Below are 22540 nucleotides of genomic sequence, written 5' to 3' on the forward strand. Positions count from 1 at the left end.
ATGGGTTAGATAACCTATTTAACTTTACGTTACCTAGCCCATTATCATTATGGGCAATATACTAAAAAAAATCATTGCAAAAGGAACGAGGCATGCATCGGTTTTATATAAAAATAGAGTGTGCGTACGCAGTAGTACTCCTTTACCTTTTAAAACATTGCAAGTTTGTGATTCTTACAATTTACGTAAATCGAGCATACAGATGGTTGACGAAACAAGCTTTATATTCCCTTTATGGAACCAGACGTGCTATGACAGCCATCAAATTATCACGATACATAAGTAATGTTCTGTTAAACCTTGGTAAGGTAATTTTTGTCATCACAAGTTTCATCTGCAATTATGGCAATGCAAGTTTGATTTCGTGCAATTTTAAGTATCAAATACAAGTGTATTACTATTAAACGTTAAAATCTTATCAACACTACCAGCAAAATTATAGGATGGCTTCAGTAGAGTACATATTTTTCGCTTCTCTTTCTCGATATTCCTTAAGTGGCAAATTCTTAAACCTGTTGCCAAAAATCGAACTAAATTTGAATTACTGGTTTTATTTTTTGCTTATATGCTTTTTCTATGTGCCATTTTATGTTTCATTGTTGAAATGTGATGTAGGTTTTTGCTCACACATTGTTAAATTGTTAAAACCAGGTTAAATTCATCATTTTGTTATACATAAGAAAATGCCTGTACCCTGTCAGGAATATTACAGTTGTTTTCCATTCGTTATATTTGTAAGACCCTATGATTTTCTGTTTTGAATTCCCCTTAGAGTTTGATTTTTTTTGTTATTTTACTTTTTTCATGGAAGCTTGTTGTATTTGCGAATATTCAGTGTCGTGATTCATTATTTTCCCCGCTACGCTAACCAGCCCCTCGTTCATCCCGAACGGTCTTTTTTTTATCATTTTTTTTCACTAGGTCTTACGTCCGTTTGTTAAGATTCTGGAACGCTCCTCTATACAACATCTTTATAGTCACTAGGAGCATTTCAGCGCCCTAAATGGCCAAGTGAGCTGTTATATCTATTGACGTTCGTCGTACGTTATTTTTTTGTAAAATCTTCTCTGAATGTACTGGGCCCAATTTAACTTAGCTTGGTCACAATCTTCATTATGGTACTTACGTAAATATGGGTGCAACGACCTTGTCTGCTTACCAACATGGCTGGCATGGCTAAATAAAAATATATAGGGGTAAAATGCAGTGTTGGGCTTATGTCTCTGAAACATTTAAGCAAATCTGTTTAATCATTAGGGGTATCTAGTTTGAAAAATGTGGCCGATGACCCCGCTTGTCAATCAACATGGCCGACAAGTCAAAATAGAACATAGGGGTAAAATGCAGTTTTTGGCTTATGTCTCTGAAACTAATTCAAAAGTATAATGGTTGCATTATTGCATGCATCAATTGTAAACAAAAATATATGGTGAGCGACACAGGTTCCTTTGAGCCGTTTAATTATGTCGTCATATATCACTAGCCAGTTGTGCCGTTTTTACTATAATATTGAAGAAACTGTATTTCTTCGGACAGTGAATTGTCGACATGTGCTTTAGTTTTCTGTGTCACCCTATCTTTAAGGGTGTTCGCTCAGTTTGAAAATAATAAGCTTTTCAATACACTACATGTAGTTTACATTGATAGATTAATATAGGAATCAAAAGAGCAAAAAATATATATGGGTCATTTAAAAAAAAATGTCGAATTTTGAAATTGAAAAATTTATTAAAAGTTACTTATTCAAACAACCCTCTACATAAGCAAATCAAAACAAACAGTTCTTTAAGAACAACATATAGATGCAATCTTTTTTTTTTTCTTTTTTTTTTTTTATTATTATTCATACTACATATCTATGCATACTATACAATCGTTATACATATCATATAATTATATAATATTTTGTAGAAAGTCCATGCAACACTTCACACATGCATACTCTTACACATTACATCATTATCACTTAGTTTCTTTTTTTTTTAATTATTTTCTAATCTTTAAATTTAAAAAAAAATAAAAAAATATATATATATAAAAAAAAAAAAACCAACAAAAAAACCCAATCACTCATATTTATATTTCACAACATTTCTCTCAGTCACAACAAGTATTATAGCATGAAAAAAAATATTGAATGTATGCAGATGGTTTTCCAATTCTGTCATACAATCAACTTTATTTTGACATTTTAGCCATTGTTAGTTGTTTACTCAAAAGACTTGTTAGTTGAAATATAGCAGAAAAAAAGTTTTTCAAAATCATGGAATATTCAAAATTTAAAATTCATCTGAAATAAACATCAATCATTTCTTACAAACGAAAAATTCTTTGTCAAAGGCAAATTTAGCCATCAACAAAAGTTTATCGTTAGTATCATTCGGACGAAATCCATAAGTTCTTACATCTACAAAGTCATGTTCTACGTTTTTCTTATATATTTGATAATCAACAACATTCGGATTCACTTGTTCTACTTCATCAGATCCTCGATCGTATTTTATAATGTTCCCAGTCCCTTTCAATTTCGCAATAAATTTATCAGGGTACAGTCTACTTTTCTTTATCACCGCTTTTGAAATGATATCGTCGATTTTAACTGCAATTATATCATCATTATCATCATCATCGTCGTCATCACCATTGTCTCCATTATCATTATCATCAACGTAATCATTATCATCATTATCATCATCATTGTCGTCATCATCATTGTCTTCATTATCATTATCATCAACGTCATCATCATCATCATTATCATCATTATCGTCGTCGTCATCATCATCATCATCATGTTTTTCAGATTCTTCTGATTGCTCTAGATTTTCGTTTGCAGTTGATATTGTGGTATCGTTATCATCTGTTTTCATAGTTTCAAATAAGCGATTCTCACTCATTTCTGGTTGTTTTGTAAAATTGTTTTTATCTTCCAATTCATCCATTTCGGAATGTATGTTTGAAAAAGGTGAATTATTTTTATGTAAATTGAGTGCACCATTCTCTACTATAGTGTCTGTTTTTGTGCTCCGTAGATTTGCGGTTTCAATTTCTATAAGTTGATCATCATCAATAGTCTCTTGTAAAATACTTTTATTTCTATCTAGATTGTCATCTTTTTTTGCCACTTTTGAATATATTCAGCCATTCTTTTGTTATTTCGGCGTTCCATAGATTTTGACTTCCGTCTACTTTGTTTATTATCGCTTTGTCCGAACATTATTTATATTCTTGCTTTACCTTCATCCCCGTGTATTGTGAATGTTATATTGTCAAATATACTACATGCGTTTTCTATTGACTTCACCAAAAAAGCAGGTAATTTATCCATATTAATGATATTTCTCTAGGTTAATATCTAGGTCGATGGTCCAGTTATAAACAATCAGCTTTTAATGTCTTTGTGAAACAGGGACATCAAAGTTTTCAACATAGAAACACCACTTACTTTAAACTAGTAAGCTCTTCTACCAAAACATGAATACGGATCCCGGAAATCCTGGAAATCCTACATATATTGGAGATTTTTTTCCTGTCGAAATTGACGTCCTTGCTATTCAAAGGTGCGTTCGAATCCCCATGCAATCTTAATAACATTTAAAATCTAAATTTTAAATCAGTTATCGGTTGTGCTCAGGCACCATGTCCGTTATACTACTTCGTCAGTTATTATTAATATTTGATTTTTAGTTGGATTATCGATCTTCACAAGTGATTGATTTTACCCATAATCCTCCTTTTGACGTCGACATTTGGCAAAAGTCGACGCGTTTTAGACCAGAAAATATCTGCAGCAAATCTACACAAATCTGACACGTAAGTTGTTAAAAACGTTAATTATTTTTAAAGTGTTTCAAACAATATTGTTCAGAGATTTGTTTATCGTTTATTTTGACTCGATTGTTACAATTGTCGAAGCGCAAGGGCAAACTAAAATTTTCATGCAGCAGACGGCATGGCATGGTCGGGCTTTGTCTGCGTTCTGAGAGAAATAGTTAATTTCTAAAATTTGTTTTGAATTTTTTGACATTTTGAATTAGTTTGTATCTAGCAGAAGTTTATTTTTTTTTATTTTTAACATTATATTGGATAAATACAGTGAACGCATCAAATATTGGAGATAGCAGAATTCCAATATTGTTTGTTTAAGGTGGATGCAAATCTATTTTTTCCCCATCGTGCTGAGACTCGATCGGCCACAGCAGAATCGGGCAAATTATTGTGTTTCTTTTACATTGTTTTAAATCATATATTATCTGACATATATAATCAAATATTTACAGAAGTTATCATAGTGTGTCTTGCGTCGAAAAGTTGGAGATGTCCATGATATCAGATCAACAGAGAGTCCAGTGGCAACCAATACACTAGATAAGTGATGACTATGGCTCCGGTCCCCACAACCGCTACTGAACCCATTAGTGGCATTACGCATTCAGGTAATTGTCCAGTATTTCAAACCCCTTCTCCTTGCATTAAGGCCAGTGATGACCTTGCTAGAAATATCCCTGTAAGCTTGAGACAAAAAAATATTACTGGAGAGTATATTGACCTGGCCTTACTGTTAGTCAATTCGCAAGCCTCTGCAGGGGATAAACAATAAACAGCTGCGCCATGAGCGCATGATACGCCCGACGTCTTATGTGGAAGTCTTATAAATACTTTATGAGAAAGTTTTAAGCAATAACCATATATTGTTTTAGAGACACAGCGGGACATGTGATACCCCCCACCCTGTTTTTTTTTACAAAAACTAAATATTACCAAAATAAAATTTTGAATCAAAACCAAAAAGTATACAGATCTTTATATTAATATATCAAAGAAGTGTGTAAAGTTTTAAGCAATAATCATAACTTATTTTTGAGATACGGCGCGACATGTAAAAAACCCTCCCCTGTTTTACAAAATACTCAATAACTCAAAAATAGAATTTTGAATAATCACCAAAAAGTATACAGATCTTTAGATTAATAGAACAAAGAAGTGTGTAAAGTTTTAAGCAATAATCATAAATAGTTTTTGAGATATGGCGCGACATGTAAAAAAACTCCCCCCTTTTTTTTTTACAAAATACTCAATAACTCAACAATGAAATTTTGAATCATCACCAAAAAGTATACAGATATTGAGATTATTATAACTAAGAAGTGTTTAAAGTTTTAAGTCATAATCAGGAATCGTTTTTGAGATACAGTGCGACATGTGAAAAAAACACACCCCTGTTTTAGTTATAAAGTGCCGTAACTCAAAAAGTTTAAATCTTATTTTCACCAAAAAGTATACAGATCACTTGACAATCATAAGAAACAACTATATTAAGTTTCATGAAATTTGGATAAGTCGTTCTCAAGTTACGATGCGACATGTTTACGCCGGACAGACGGACGGACAGACAGACGGACGGACACCGGACATTTGTATAGCATAATACGTCCCGTTAAAATTTTGACGGGCGTATAAAAACTAGTTATTTCGCAGGGAGAAATTTTGATACAACCAAAGCAGCAACAAAAAAAAATTGACTCCATAGATACCTGGACAGACGCATATTTAGTGTATATAAGTATATATTGTACTGCTCACCCGTATGTATTTCAAGAACTACTAAAGTACATGCATAGTATTCGGTTAGGTGCTAAGCGGTGCGCACTAGGTTGGAAATCGTATGACGAACAATTCCGCCTCAGAATGTCACAGGATCCAGCTGGTTCTTGGGCTGTTGTTGACCATGAGCTATGGCTGCTTTATATGTATCCTCCGTCTTCTAATAGTAATGCGCCAGTAAGCACGGGGCGCTTTAAATGTTACGCATTCAATTACCAGGGCAAATGCGTGAATAAATCATGTCCTAATACTCATTCTTGTTTAAGATGTTCTGATCAGCTTCACTTATACATGTACAGTGCCCAAGACAAAACATTTTTCCTAATAGGGTAGGCGGAAATGCAAGATTTCAGCAACCTAGGCCTCAATTTAGACCGAGATTTCAAGCACGTGGTGGCAACCTAGTGCAGTAACCCACCAATACGAAATCGTATTCTGGTCAATATATGAAGTGATTCTTTAGCAGAATGCAATTTAAGTTGTGGCACAATATTTTTTTATGTTTTTATCTTAAAGAGATGTGTAAGAATTTATGACATTGTTCATATTGTTAGTTTTGTATAGAATTAAGATTGTATTACTTTCAGAGTCCAAACTATTGCGCCACCTATGGGATAAAGGGTGGACTCCAATAAACATAATTGAATTAAAAACGTATCTTGGTGATTATGCAAATAGGGTGGATGCTCAGCTCCTGCTTGAGGGGTTTACTTTTGGATTTAGGATACAATATGAAGGTCCACGTATTTCTACTACTCATCATTTGACAATGTTTTAAATATGATTGCAGCTCTCGGAGAGCGTGCAAAAATCGGAAAAATCGATATTCACCAAGCATTTAGGCTTTTAATCATAAATCCTGCAGATTTTGATCTTAGGCCACACCAATTTAATTCCTTGTTCGACGGACCCGCCCGCACCTATTTTTTTCAAAACAGATTTTTTTAATTTTTTTTATATTCCCGCTTCCCGCATCCGGAAATGTAATCGTGTCCATTTCCCGCACCGTTTTTTTGTAAATATTATAAAAAGATATTTGCACTTGTTTTTATAATCACAGTCTAACCTGTATTTATAACGATTTTAAACATATAAGCACCCAAGTACACTGTGTCAATGTCTGTGATAATATTTGATTCAGCATGAAACCCATTTATCCCAAATGGGAGTGCTCCGATATAAATATATTACAGAGGAAAATACCTGTACAGAACAAAACATTGGTTTCCTTCCCCCTTACTTATATTCCCTATCTGTTCGTTGTTAGTAATAAACTTCAAAGAACTTCGGAAAGAAATGCCTTCAACTGCAATTATATTGTATGCTGGCGATACAAAACTATCCATACCCTCTGCATGTTTATGCACCTGTCCTGATTGATTCAGGGGCATGTCGTTCAGCAGTTAGATATCGTTCGTTGATGTTCATAAATATTATTTGGTATTTTCCCGTTTGTATATATATAAATTAGATCGTTGGTTTTCCTGTTCGAATTGTGTACACTTATAATTTTGGGGTCCCTTATAGCTTGCTGTTTGGTCTGGGTCTAAGCTTTGCCGTACGTACTATGACCTGTATTTGTTGTTATCAGGTTGGGAACAATCCTCCCTCAGACGGCACATATGGGGTCAATTTTCTGTTGTAAAAAGGAAAAAAGAAATACCAAGGATTTGCATAGTGTAACTATACAAATCCGTTGAAAAACTTTTAAAAATTTACTTAAAAAGAGGAGAAATACATCATATTTTAAACAATATACTATTCTTAAAGAGGGGGCCACTTATTTTGAATAATATTAAAGTAAATGTGTTAACATGGCCTAAGTCCAGGAATATTACAAAATTCTTGGGCATGTTTTGACCATTTAATACCAGATAGATATATAGTTCTTTGGGAAAATATGAGCTCTTTTGTACTAAAAAGTTTTATTTGCAAAAAAATATATTGTAACTTATATTGACCCCTCATAAAAAAGGATATTTATAAAATTGAGGGGTTGTTCCCAACCTGATTATGACTTGGATGGAGAATTGTCTCATTAATTGGCACACATACATATATATACCAAATCTAATTATTCAATTATTTATTGGTGAACAGGGAAAAATACTTCATAAATTAAAGAAATGTCAAAGTACAAGTGATAAATCAAGTTTTAATATTGTCAAAACCTACTATTTTCTGTTTACAAAAACAAATTATAATCGCTCGCCTTTACTTTTCAAGCTTCGCCTCAAAAATTTGCAAATTAAATATTTTTTTATTAAAATTTTCAAATCGCTCGCTCGCCCCAATTTTTGGAGTCCAAAAATCCGTAGAACAAGAAATTAAATTGGTGTGGCCTTAAAATGAAGTAACTATTTACATAGGCGACAATGATATCCTTTTTGGGTCTAATAATATGTTAATATATTCTATAGTTTGGTGATTTATATTTGTTGATAAAACTGTCAAATTCTGAACTATCAAAATCAAAATCTTTGAAAGTGAATAAAACTGAAAATCACATCGTTTTTCATAGAAAGATGGGATTTTGTAAGGGTACTCTATGGTTTGGAATTTTCGAAATAGTACGAACGAAGAGCCCTCTCTGCTTAATTTTTCACACACAATAATGTTGCTCATCACAGATAGTTTCCTCCAAATTTCAAGCTATTTCCACACTCATTTCTTACTATTTAAATTCGATTTTTTGAATAACAGGGCAACAGAAAAATAAATGTACTTCTACTTATTATCTTGGATGTAATAAATTTTAATAATGTTTAACAGTATAATAAATATATTAAAAACACAATTAAACAAATCTTTGGAAATACGCATGCAATCAAAAATCGGACTTTATACAGAAATGATAGGCAAAAACTATACTATAATATTCTTATGCAATAATTTTTTTTTTCATTTTAATATATAATGTAACTGTTGATTTTCTTATTTGGGAAGACGTACACAAACATATACACTTTGTTATTTATGATCAATCAGTTTCGTTATCTGGTAAAGCAATATTAAAGTAAAACGGTTTCATTGTTTAACATACTGTTACATTTACAAATACTAATTCACAATACACCTACTATATATGTATTTTTAATTACAGTATATTTTGATACGTTCTCATTGGTGTCTTTTCTCTGAATTGTATATTATTGTCATAATTGTAAAGACGTATTCACTAAATCGTATTTATTGAACTCTTTGTGATACGAACGAAATAATGTCACTTGCTATTCTAAAACATTGGTCAGCATCTTGTTGACTGTAAACTGTTGATGGAATATCATCACCACTGATCTGATCGGGATATCTCATTCGAGTGTGATGTCCAACAACCCTAACCATAGCGCCTGCAAGAATATTTAGTTCTTCTGGCAAACCGCATGCTATTGAAGCCAATTCGTGACTGTTAGATACATTATTTGCGTCCAAGTTGTACCACATGGCTTTCAGGGCCTTCTCTGCTGACTAAAACATGTAAAAATATTACATTATAATTTGGTGAGTCCAATCTGATGATAATTTATTACCATGATAAACGAAGAGAGAACCCTCTGTTATTTATAAACATCATTTTCTATAACAAGAACATAATTATGATCATAATCTATCGAGAGCATGACTTTGATTTATCTATCAAAAACCCGTAGTTTAGTAGCTTTACTTAACTATATTCAAAATCCAGTCATATATACAGAGAATTCCCAATTTGAGTTGCTACTTAAAATGCGTCTAACAACCAAAGCTTCATGCAACATATACTTAGGTACTTAGCATCTTTTTCAGAATAATCAAGTTTTAATGAAGAACTTTTCGTGGATAATCTGATCATTGTTAATAGAAAAAGAAAGTATTCAGTATCAATAAATTTAAATATAGGTTGAACATTTCCCCTTCATGAAAAAAAATCTACCTTTTCGTTTTATAGTAAAGTTGATTTCAGATCAACTTTGCTTTAAGAAGATGGTACCTTAAAAATTTATCAACGGCAAAACAGAATAAATAAAATGAATGTCATACATCATACCAGTCACGCATGAATATCTAAATCTCCTAATTCGCTAAGTCGGTCAATTAATTTTCTTCAAAACATTGAATACCAAAGTAAATATTTAATCAAACTCAGTGCACAAATAATAAACTCTTTGATCGTTACATACAACTTCAATTGAATGAACTGTTATTCTTTTATCTTGTATTAGACAATTATCAGGATTGAGATACATATAAAGTTAAAATAATTCAGGACTCTAGTTTTTTCTCGTATGAATAATGTCCCATGATGTTAAGCCTGGGACGCAACGTCAGATATTGCTACTATTAAGTGTAACATAAAATGACGTTAGATTAGCAACGCGCACTATCTTATTCTTCCTGCTTTCCTTTTTTGGTAAATTCAAAATATAACACACAAGTATAAATGCCGTGAGATTCCAATCCAATATGATTTTATAATTAACATAGGATATTCAATTTTACTGCTAGTAATTATGTGTTTTTGGAGGAATATTGCTGCATTATATATTCAACCCGAGTATGATTTTATTCAAGCAGGTGACATACAATAGCTTATAGTTATGATACTGTAGTTTTCTTACTTTTTGATCGTCTTATAGATGTGTATTTTTGTAATGTGTGCATCATTTCGTTTTGTTGAAAGCAGGACATTCATATTTAGTGGAGGAAGGAACACGCAAATGTAGTTCATGCCGTCTTAGCATATTACGCTTGTGGCGACGTCAAATTATGATAACGGACAAACTTGCAAGACATTTTCATTAAACCATATTTTTTTATACATAACCCTGTAATATTAATGTTATTTGATGTACCAACTTCAACTTTAAAAGTACTTTTTATTAGTATAGTTATCAAAGCCGAAAAATAATCTTCACGAAATCAAATCTCTGTTTTTGTGGCCGTAAAAGTTTTGTGAAGGCATGAAAGTTTAACTCGGACATTTCCGCAAGACATTGCAAATCTATTGTTTTGAATTGAATATGTAGCTCAACTTATTTTTCAATTCGAATTTTAGGAGCTTACACTAAAGTACAAAACGATCGTGCTTACAATTTAATGAATTATCTGTCAAAATTTTATTTTTGAACTGAAATGTTTCAAGTTTCCAAATTAAATTTCCGATGGGACATTTCCGTACATCATATTCTTTTGAAAATATGTATACAAATTTTAAATGGAGACAGCCATGTTAACCAATACTGAAATATATCACGTCATAGAGTTTTATGTTTCGAGTTTGTTACATGGGAAAAAAGCTAAGTAAACGTTTTTCGGATAATCTGTGTCTTCCTTAGCCTATGAATATTATATTTTTATACTTTCTCTATCATAATGTGAAAATTTAAGAATCAATCTTTATTTTCATGTATAATTTGAAATATTTATTTCAGCATTTCTATAAAAATTTTCCCGTCAAATATTTACTTGACGCTATTTTTCGTGGTAGTAGCAATATCTTACGTTGCGTCTTGATGTATTGTGCCTGACTAAAGGATAAGAGTTTTTCTTATGGTTGAAGACCATACGTTAACACATAGTTGCTATCATCCACGACATGTGGACTCTTATGCATACATGTCTCACTGACATTTAGATCACATTTCTGTATTTCTATATAAACTTGATACATATAATTGCTTACAACTTACTGTGTGCATCTTGTATTTGGCAATGTGACTTCGAAATTGTCTTACCTGATGACAGTGGTAGCATGTCCAGTTGAATGCTGGAATATGACTGGCATGAGGATATAATGCCTCTGCTGCTTGTCGGTCACACTTAGCCTGTCTCAACCATTTTCGAGCAATTCTAGGTATTGGAACTTTTTCCCTATTTACCCCATGAGCAAAACGGTTATGTGATGAAAAACTGTTTGGACTATTTTGAGGTGGCGGTGCAAAATAAGGAGATCTCGGTATATCTTCACCTTTATATCTAGATTGCCTGTTGAACTCTTCGTCAATGATTTTACCATCTTTAAGATCACGTATGAGACTTTCGATGAATTTGAAAACTTGAGTTGCTCTTTCTTCGTTTCCAAAGTTTTGATCTGGATGCCATTTAGCCCGAAGTCTTCGTATTAACAACCTGCGTTTTGTTTCATCGGTTATTTTCAGAATTTTAATAAAGTGCTCTTTGACTTCTTTTAATGATTCATCGACTGTCTGTAAGTTGGGAGAGTGGACTGCATTATCTGTTAGAACAACATCTTTAGATTTCAAAGCCAATGATCTCCTTCTCTGAAACTTGAATATCTTATATGCCGGTACCTGTTTTTCGTCAGTTTCTCCAACGTCTAATAAATATACCTTGTCAAATTGCGCAATATCGCAGTTTACGGAAAGGTTTTGCGAATTATTAATGCAATTTACTACTTTTGCATAGATATAAACTGGGTCAATAAATTGTCCCGTGCTATTTTCCTCCTCTTCATAAAGCAACAGAGCAACGTAATCATTGATTGCAAAATCAGAGTTAGAATTGTCAAGCAAGTAGTGTAACGTAGGTGGAACATATGTTCCGGGATCTGGATAAACATCAGCAGATACATTCTTAGAGTTTAAGTGAGCAATACTTTCCATATCTAACTTGTCTTTAATTAAGGCTGGATTGGAAATACTGTGCAGTAGAATTTGTACAAAGACCAAGTTTTTTTGGATTTTTTCCACAGTGATTTGTTCCAGAAGCTTCACAAAAGCAAACTGAATACTAGTTAACCATTGGTGCATTTCCATTTCATTGTCTATACAGTATAATATCCAGGACTGAGTATCATCAATCATCACTGACTCCACACAAGCGTTCTTTCTTTCAGTACTCTCTTCAAGTTGCCTCCCTTCCAATAAAAGTACAGTTTCTAAATCTGACACTTGTTTAACCTTTATTTCCCCAATTCTTTTTGCTATCATACCTTGTTCCTGTTCAGTAAAATTCCAAGTGCCACCGTGCATTTCTATTTGTAAAGAATGTTTCAATCTTTCATCAAAAACCAAACGAAGTAAACCTTCAATAAATTCATCTGTTTTGATAAATCTAGATAACATTTGAACTTTGTATCCAGTAGAACATTCCAATGCATTAAAAATTGTCTCTGTTAAAAGTTCAGACAAAAATTTAGGTTTAATCTCATCTGGGAAAGATTTTAAAATATAAATTGGAATTTCTTGCAAACCAAGTTTCTCAAATCCGGCAAAAAACATGTTGGTTGAAAAATGTTTTGCTCTTTCTTCCATTCTATTGTTGTCAGATACTATTAATGATTGCGATGAGTGTAATATGAAGTCACGATTCGGCAGGAACAAATCAGTCATGTTGAAACCAACAGACATTTCTAATTGAAGATTCAAAAACAAATTACGCACTGCTGGAACAAGTATATTTTTCCTCTCATTTGGTCCAAGTATGGTTGGTTTTTCGTCATCTCCCAAGCTGTCATTATGAAGGCATTTGAGCACCTCTGCGAAATGAAATGATGATGCTTTTGGTGTTGAACCGAGACTTATAAAAAGATCCATGCAACTTCGGTAAACAACAGGAAGACGCATAAGATATGGTTTGATCACCTCTTTTTCTTCCAGTTGCATTACAATTTGTTGACATAAAAGACATATTTTAGCCTCCTTGACAAAAACTATTTGTGTTGTCTTTAATGTCAGCAAACTTGTGTCCATCAGTCCATTATTTTGTAAATACATATAATGCATTACAAACAGATCCTGAAAAAATGTTGCCGTGTTATCTGTTATGATTTCTAATTCATTGGAACATTTTTCATGGACGGAAACGGCAATATTTTGTAGGTTTTCTACAACGTGTTCAACTGCTGGCGATACCTGAACTCCTATAGATGTGTATACTTCATTCATGGTACACGTTACATAGTCTGGCATCAGATAAGTTGATGTCCATACAAGCGGCATTGTATTCGTGTCATACAATGTACATTCATCAAACGATACCAGCTTTCGACTATCATACTGTTTATGAATCCATGAAAGACGATGATCAATGTCCAATTCAAATGGTTCTATAAATCTGATTGACTTAACTTCAGACAAAGGTGTACTATTCAACTCTTCAATAATGTCTGCACGGTTAAACACATGCATAGCTAACACCTTAGATTTGTACTTTGTTTTCAAAGACAATGTTTGCAGTCCCTCTCTCGCAACCTCTTTTGCAAACATAACTACCATTTCCGGAGAAGCTTCCATTTTCATTCCAATGATTTCCATGAAAGATTCCCACTCTTTATCATTATATGGAGACGGAGGAAATGTGTCATCGTTGCACATGACACTGAATAGATCGTTATGTTGATTGCAAAAGTATGATGCACGGAGTAACACATTGTTTTTAAACAAGAACGGACATTTTGATAATTCGTTTATCAAGTCTTTCAGCGAAGATTTAAATTCGCCATCTATTCCTTTCAATAATATATTATCTCTGATGTACTCTAGATGTTCAAGGTGTGCCAATTGTGGCATGTTTTGAAAGTTCGGTATTATGTATTTCGAATAAAGTTCACATGTGTTGCAAGCAACAAATTTAAGTTTAATATGAAGATGTGTTATTCTTGTTATTTTCTTCAAAAGTACGATACCTGATGAATTTGCCCATTCTTCTAATCCAACAAACGGGATGTTGGTTGGTAGAACCAGAACTTTGGTGTAATAATTGCCCACATTTGTGTTATATCCATCAACTGTAATAAATACGGGGATGCTCCGTAGCTTTTCCAAGATTTCATTGATAGGGTATTCTAATTCAAACGTCTCTAAATTATCATTAAGATACTCTAAGATTGCTGAACAGTCATCCTCAGATATGGCTTTTTGGTGACTTCTAAGGTTGTGAACAAGACATTCAAAAACATCTAATGAATTATCACACGATACCACTAGTCCTTTTGCTACTTTAAATGCCCCTTCAAAATGTTGTAGCTTTTTTGTGATTTTATTTTCCCTCCAAAATATACGAGTGTCTAATTCTGGCATTTCGATCCTTTGTAAAGCGTCATGCATTGGTTTATCAACTGTAAAGGATTCTCTGTAAATAACGTATTTAGACCTTCCAATCCTTTCAAGTTCATATTGTTGACCTCTACGTATAGGAAGTAAGTACCATTTTGACAAAACATGTGCAATAGAATCATTTTCGTTCTTGTGTTGAGCAAGTTTTAGTGTAGGCAAAACATCTGCAAAAAATATCCAAACATCTCTTAACCAATTCTGATTCGGAATGCCTTCTTGGGCTGGGTTCCACGGAAATGATGTGTTTGACTCTCTGTACGTCCGGTGAGATATCACATCTTTTATCAATATCTCAAAATCAAGTAAAGTAAACTTTTTCAGACATGGTGATTCGATGTCTTTCATAAGGTGTTGTATTTTCTTATTGATGAACTTTTCTTCTAAACCTTTCATTATGTTACAATGTTTGGTGACATACACAGGTGTCATCTCTGAATATGCCATCAGGGTACTATTATTTGTAACGCACAATGGTAATCCTGGCAATTGTTGAATGAAAGAGCTACTTTTTTTGCAAAAGTTAAGCAGATTATCCACATTCAAAGTTGTTTTTAAAGTTGTTCTTCCTACATGATTTCCCAGCCCATCTAGCTTGCATGAATCATGGTTCGAATTTAAATGAGACTGAAGAAATGTTACAACAATGTCCGGGGTAACACTTTTTACATCGAGCTCATATACCGACATTTTTTCAAAAATACTACATGATAAATCAATGACTTGTAGATTAAGTAATTTCATTAGGCTAACTACTGAGTAATGATCCAAAGACTGTTTTTCTTCTAAACAAAAAACTGCTGAAAATTCAGAATCTTTTTTCCTCAGACAAATCCAGTCAACCTTGCATTTAATCACAGCTATACTTGTATGTTCAATCACATTCATAGAAACTTTCGAAATTGTTGGGAACAACGGGATCTCTTCTTTAATTTGGCGGTATATTTCAAGGCACAAAAATTTCCAATTATTATCTTCTGCTTTCTTTATGGATGGAAAATGTTTAAAGTATTGTTTCAACTGATTTCGGACATAGGACTCACTGTTTACATTTTTTGTAAATTCGTCACAGATATCACGTCGTTTTTCAAGTCCTGCAATGTACGATGGGGCAATTACCGATGTCATAAGAGTTCGGTTCCATATTACCTCTAGACTTTCTTTGTTATCCTCCCATAGATTCCTTCTAGACTCGTGATTCAGAGCAAAGTGACCGTTCACATGCATTGGTAGACCTGTTATAATTGGCAAAGGTAAGATACAAAAGGCACTGAATTGTTTTTGTGCAATGTTTGAGAGAGGAAGTGCAACACCTCCTTGGGGCAAAAGTCCTAAACCACCAGTCGAGTAAGCATGGTGCACTTCATCTGGAACTACGTCTTTATTGAATCCAATTGTCTCCACAACAAACCAGCTTTCTTCGTCTTTTTCTACGTTTTCATTATTTTCATCAAAAATACATAGGTTCATCGTTGTCCTTATTTGAAAAACTTCTTCAGATGTTATTTGTGTTCTATCTTTTATTTTTTCTGCAATGTTTAGTCGTTTTCCATGAAATTCACGCTTTTGTCTGTTGTCTTCTTGAGACATGTTTATAGTTACTGAATACTCATTTACTATTTGCCCATTCTCAACTCGTGAAAATAAAACCTTGCGGATATGATTCAAAAAGAATAAAGAACGTCCAGCTTCGGTTTTAAATTTTCCAAGTAATGACAATAGTTGATCCGTATCCATCGCGTTGCACGATATCTCTGAAGGTGATTTTCTAAGAGGAAATCTAAATATTGTACCCTCATCTCCCATAAGATATTCTTCATGATACGGCACAAACACATCGGGGACTGTATCCTTGAGAACATCTAAGTCATAGTATCTACTTCCTGGTTTTTGCTTATTTGCACCATTGGCATATTTGCATAAAGGATCAAAAATACAAAGAGTTCGATTACCTTTATCCATCTTTTCTCCCTTCGTGATAAAACTGGGCACATCTGTCAGATGATAAACGGCATTAAAACCAACGCCATACTTCCCTGTTGAGGTTGGATCTTTTCTTTTACTTCCTATTCCCAGCAGTTGAATACATTTTAAGTCATTCTCAGCAAAAGAACTATTGTTATATACAAGAAGTGATGGTCCCTGAAGCTCTTTGAAATTTCCATCAAACAATTTTGCAGAAGAATAGTTATTGAAGTCGGTGACAAAATGAATCTCCGTTGCCCCAGCATCATCAGCATTTTGTAACAACTCTTTAAAAATCCCTTCATCTGCTGGATATCCTTCTAACAATTTCTGTATTCGTGTAGTTAGGTCTTCCGTTTGACCAAATGGCATTTCTTTATAATGTTCTGATATTTTCTTTCTTTTCTTGGATTTAATTCCCAAGATATTTGCTTGTGCGCGAGATATGTGTTTACAAGCAAATTTCATTGACTTGGATCTCTCTATTTCGACATCGTCATTGAGACATAATAAATGCACCGGATGTAAATAGTTTTCGTCGTCAGGTACCAGAATTTCTCCATTTTGCAATGGCGGATATACACCTTCTTCAATTTTATCTTCGTTCAATGCAATGCAGAGAGCATTTAACAGTGAACAATATTGATGAATATGGTATTCATCTATGGGTTCTTTAATATCAATCTGTTCTTGAAAAGTCATAAGAACGTTTGAAATATCATTTGTTGAATATCTATCTTTTACGTCAAGGAAGGATAATAATGTTTTACACCTGCTCAAGTATATATCTTTCTGATTGATTCCAACAAGATAAGGCAGACAATTGCCAGCAAAATTCAAAGATACTTGATTTGGACTCCACAATGTGTCGTTTATCAACAGACATGTTGAGTTTTGCAAAGGTGCTAATAGTGATTTCATTTCCTCTTCGTTACCATCGATTGACGTTTTGCATTCATTATTAAGCCATTCGAAAATTGTCTCCAAAACAGGACGTACACATTTTACTTTCTGTTTATCACACTGCGATATAAGAATTTGTGTTTGTCGTACAACATGTTCCAATGCAACACCCGTTTTCTTGTACCCTTTAAGACCCAGACTTTGCAATATTTGGGATATATTTTTTGTGTAGATAGCTTTTGTATACACAACCAGATTGGTGCAACAAATTAAATCTTTGCAATCTTCGAAGTATAAATTTTCAGAACATTCCATGGAAAAGAACTGAGGTAAGTGCATCAACGGTGACACGTGTTTCAGTTTATGTTTTGGTCCACACGATTTATTCATTTCCTCATTTCCTACGACTTTCCATTGAAAAGGCCAATTTTTCGGTTTCATCATAACCGGTAGAAATTTGATCTTTGTCAATGCATTCACTAATTCATTGTTCATTTCCGGAGGGTATCTTTCGAAATATTCAAAAATATCCTTGCACCTTTGCATAGCACAGTAAACACATTTCTTAGCTATCTTTTCAACTGATGAACATCTATCAACTATAAGACAATCAGGTAGGCTCTTATAAAGCATTCCTAAATTTTTGAAAAGCTCAACGCGGTGTTCTGTTTCCTGCTCCACACTAAAGTCAAGGAAATGAGCATCACCTGGAGCAAATAGTTTACTCAAGGAACTTTGTTTTAAGATAATCTCAGAAGGCTTCCTCAAAATCCCTCTTGTTGTTGAAAAGCAAGCATGGTTTATTAGTATTTTGTTTATTTTGTCATTGTTTTTGTCCACTGCAAACAATAACAATTTGTTTCGATCTTCATCTGAAACTTTTCCCTGTTGAACTAATGGTAAAAACACTTCCTGATAAAACATTACGGTGTTAAATAAGGAATCATTAATTGTATCTCCACCAATCATCGTGAACTGGTGTAGTAACCAATCCGGCATTTGTATAAGGATTTCCCCTTTATCTTTGAGATACATTAAACTATGTTTGTAGGCAATATGTCCAACATCAGAGTTTAATAATTGTGGGTCAATCATTCTGCAAGAGCTAAGTTGTGTCCAATGGTCAAGGTCAGACTGATAAATGACATTTTGGTCAGACGTCAAAAGTTCAGCTATAAATCTATCTTGTGTTTCTTTATAAATATCTAGGTCTCCCACACGATACTTGTTAACAGGCCACAGTAAATGCAGATCTTTTCCCGGCTTTACATTAATTTCTTTCAAACCTTGCAAAAGAGAAAACAGAGATTTCACAACTGCATCTTTCATGACTGCTCGGTTCCAGTTTAATTCAAAACGTCGTTTATCATCACTTGTTTCAATGGAGAGTTGCGTTCTGTCTTGTGTGACGGCAAATGACCCACTAATGTGAAAATTAAAAGGGGTCTCTATTGGTAGTGGAAGCACACAAAACAAATGACTAGAATCGTAAAATCCATACGGTGTATTCGACAACGGAACAGCAATTTTTTTTCCGTTGTTGTCCTGTATCATTGCAGCAGTAGCTGCTATAGGTAACATGTGAGCTCCACTATCATGCATTGATTGTTTAATACATTCATTTGTTCCTGAAGCCCAGGAAACCATCCAAGTTGTTTTAGTCGAATTCCCATTCTGTCCATGAAATTGTTTTCCGGTTTCTTTGAATTTCATTACAACTTCAGCACTGTATTGATAAGTGCCAAAATTAGCATTCTTGTCCGATGAATTATTGATTTTTTGTGAACAATACTCCAGGACTGGTACTTTGTTACGTTTCTTTCCGTCGTTTTCATCTTCCTTATACGTTAAAGGGGAATGCCATTTCAAATTTCTAGAAGCTTGAAAAATAAGTCGTTTTCTTCTGGTGTCGATATCAGAAAGATGAAAAATTTCAATTTCGCTCACGTTTTGAGTAAACAGTAAAAGATTTCCAGCACTTTTTATGAAAATCTCTAACATTTGTCTCATTTCATCGTGACTATAAACTAAGCTGCTTAGTTCACTGCCAGACTGTTGACTTGTTCTGAGAGGTAGTCGAAAAAGTGTTCCGTCAAAATGAGGAATCCCACTGCCGTTAGTGCTAAGGTCACATCCAAATATATTTTTGAATGGTTTGAACTGATCACTCCATTTGTTAAGCATCCTCTGATTTTTCAGTGATTTCATATCAATTTTCATGCCTTTTGTCTTTAGATAGGAGCCCTGTGGATCAAAGATAACCATTATGTCTCCAGATACAAAACTTGGAACATCTGTTAGATTGTACACCGAACAAAATCCAACTCCAAATTTACCAATTTTAGAAAGATCCTTTGTTACTCCTTCTACTTTCGTAATATTCTTAAAATCTGTTTCACAGAACTGAGCATTGTTGTAAACCCAAAGAGCAGGACCTTGGCATTCACTCATTTTGTCATTAAGAAGATTAGTTCTGCAGTCTAGGTTTTCACGTTCATCATATAAAAAACATACTTTTGTTGCACCCGCATCATCTGCATTCTGAATCAATTCTTTTGGAACAGATAGACCATCTCTATACCCTTTGAGTAGAGATTTAATCCTGCTGACCAGAGACACCTCTTGTTCCCATTCAAGTACTCCTGTATCCGATAAATAGTGTTCTTCCATTGATTTAATGCCAATGCTTTCTGCGAAAGTTATCTCAGGATGGACAGCGAAAGGTTCCTCTTCATCAATCACGTTAACGTCTTCAGACCAATGACTACTGCGGTAAGCACATTCATGAATGTGTTTAAGTGATAACTGATTTTCGATCTCAGTTTCGACAGGAATTAATACGTTGTAGTCTATTGTACAATTAGAATAGTTCCCCTTGAAGAAAGTAAGAATGTTTATATTATGACGTAAATCTCTCATATACTCTATTTTTGTACGAATCTGAACATGGTGTTGTTTAATCTGTTCTTGGACATCTACAAGTAGTTCTGGGGATTGTGAATTCTTGCAACCAAGTCGATGAAAGAAGTCTTTCATATTTACAAATTCACTAGGTAACTGGTAAAGGTATGGTTCAAGGTCTATGTCATCATTGCTGCTGTTTAAATAAATTTTCTGAGGTTGACAAAAGCCATTTCCTGTCCATACAATGGAACTATTCTTCATCGAATCAATCAATTCATTGTCTATTGTAGCTCCGTCTAAAAAACTATATATATGTTTTACCATCTGATGCAGCTCTGGTTTGTACATTTCACTATAAGACTTATCCAAAAGAAGTAACTGTTCAAAGACTTTCACCGGAGGTACAGTGGAACAATTTGGATTAAGGTTTTGAATAAAGTCAATAGGCAAATCTGGAAAGAGTGGCATCGTCGAACCGACAAGACTTTCAGCATTGTTCATGTTAAAAACCATATCATAAGGTTTACAAAGAAGATCTTGACCGAACCATTTCAATACTTTTGTTGGATAAGACTTTGGTTCTCTCATTGGTGGAATAAAATTTAAGTCGACTAGTATTTCTATTAATTTCTTTCGGTTGTAACAAGTTTCAAGAAGATGTTTATTCTTCATTAATACGTTCAGGAAGCAATTTGCTTGTTCCCAAACTTGAGCATCTGGTCGTTGTGCTGAGGACGTCTGTTTGTTGATACATATGGCAACATCATATATGTCCGATGCGTTCAAATGTGAGGACGACTTCATTCCAAACCTTTTTAGAATGTTTAAATAAGTTGGGTCTTGATTTTGAGGGAACTTTCCTTTGTCATTAAATATTTGTACAAGAAGGGGATCTGCTGGATCAAACAATTCATTAGGTGTTTTCAAGAGTCCGCTTCCAGATTTAACAAATTCAACTCGTTCGACTAAGCACATTATTGAAGTATTGTGTTGGAACAAAGACATGTTTTCCATGATGTAATGCATCATTAAATGTTTATGAGTATCGTTGTAGGTCAATGCCCTGTCAACTAATCTATGTACAATGGTTTCAACAACGTCTGTTAAATTAACTTGTCTTGCACCAAGGTGCATTGCTAAATGTTTCCCTGTAAAGGTATGTATGATCATTTTTTCAGGTAATGGAACGGGAAGCCAACCATCAGGTGCGACCAGCTGTACATCTTCAACAGAAACAAAATCGCCAGTTTTTCCGCATTTAAACATTTTCAACCTTTTTAAGATATGTTTAGCATCGCTCAAAGTGTAGCTAGATCCAACAAATTCTACAAATGCTTCCCTATCTGAACTTTGAACATTGTCGTTGAAGTTTTTCACAAGTTTCTGACTTAATGCTGATACAAGTTTCAATACTCCATCAACCGTTGGTCTCTCTACATATTTATCGTAGACTTCGGAACAATAGTTTACGTAAAATGGAAGACGATTCAGAACAGTGACTCCAATTTCATTCAGACATCTCACGACTGGTTCCGGTAGAAAGTTTCGGTTATCGGCAGCAACAATCAGCGGTTGATCAAGTCTCAGAAGATAGTTACATCCAGATTTGTTGTCATTATGTGGTAAAATATATAGATCATTTGGAAGCCTTATCGACTTAAATACGAAAAATTCCCATACGAGCCTTAACCATTCCTCATTCAATGGTGTATAGTTATGCCATCTAACCCTCTTTATGTCTTGGCTCTTTCCAAGACTCTTTTCTATAGCCTGAGAAATTAGTCGAAGAACATCATCTTTATTCGTCACTGCCAATTGAATTTTACCTTAAATCACAATATATAATTAATAACACCTACTAATAAAACATAAGGTTATAATTTGTAAACAAATGATATGTAAGTGTCATATTGTAATATCTCTTTCTTAGATATTGGTATGTCACCCTGACGGAGGTCGGGTGACTCATTGTTTTTTGTTCATGGTTTCTTTGTATTTATAATTATTATTATTCCACACTTTTTTTTTAACCAGACTATTTCTCAGAATTGTATACACCTATTTTGAAGGAACTTATCAATAATATTGACCCCCTTGTACAGATATGCAAT

General features: G+C 33.8%; 1 protein-coding gene across 2 annotated transcripts in view; it reads right to left on the bottom strand.

The window, feature by feature from the left end:
- Positions 1 to 7946: 7946 nt before the first annotated feature.
- LOC139491197 (sacsin-like) overlaps positions 7947 to 22540 on the bottom strand; it is a 32125-nt gene continuing 17531 nt past the window's right edge. For both annotated transcript variants that reach the window (XM_071278669.1, XM_071278670.1), the window contains exons 9-10: positions 11319 to 22255; positions 7947 to 9072 (exon numbers count right to left, since the gene is read on the bottom strand). In XM_071278669.1, coding sequence (XP_071134770.1) covers positions 8794 to 9072; positions 11319 to 22255 — 11216 coding nt within the window. In that variant the 3' untranslated portion in view covers positions 7947 to 8793. The remainder of the gene's footprint in view (positions 9073 to 11318; positions 22256 to 22540) is intronic.

This window comes from Mytilus edulis, chromosome 10, assembly GCF_963676685.1.
Source record: "Mytilus edulis chromosome 10, xbMytEdul2.2, whole genome shotgun sequence".
Lineage (NCBI taxonomy): Eukaryota > Metazoa > Mollusca > Bivalvia > Mytilida > Mytilidae > Mytilus > Mytilus edulis.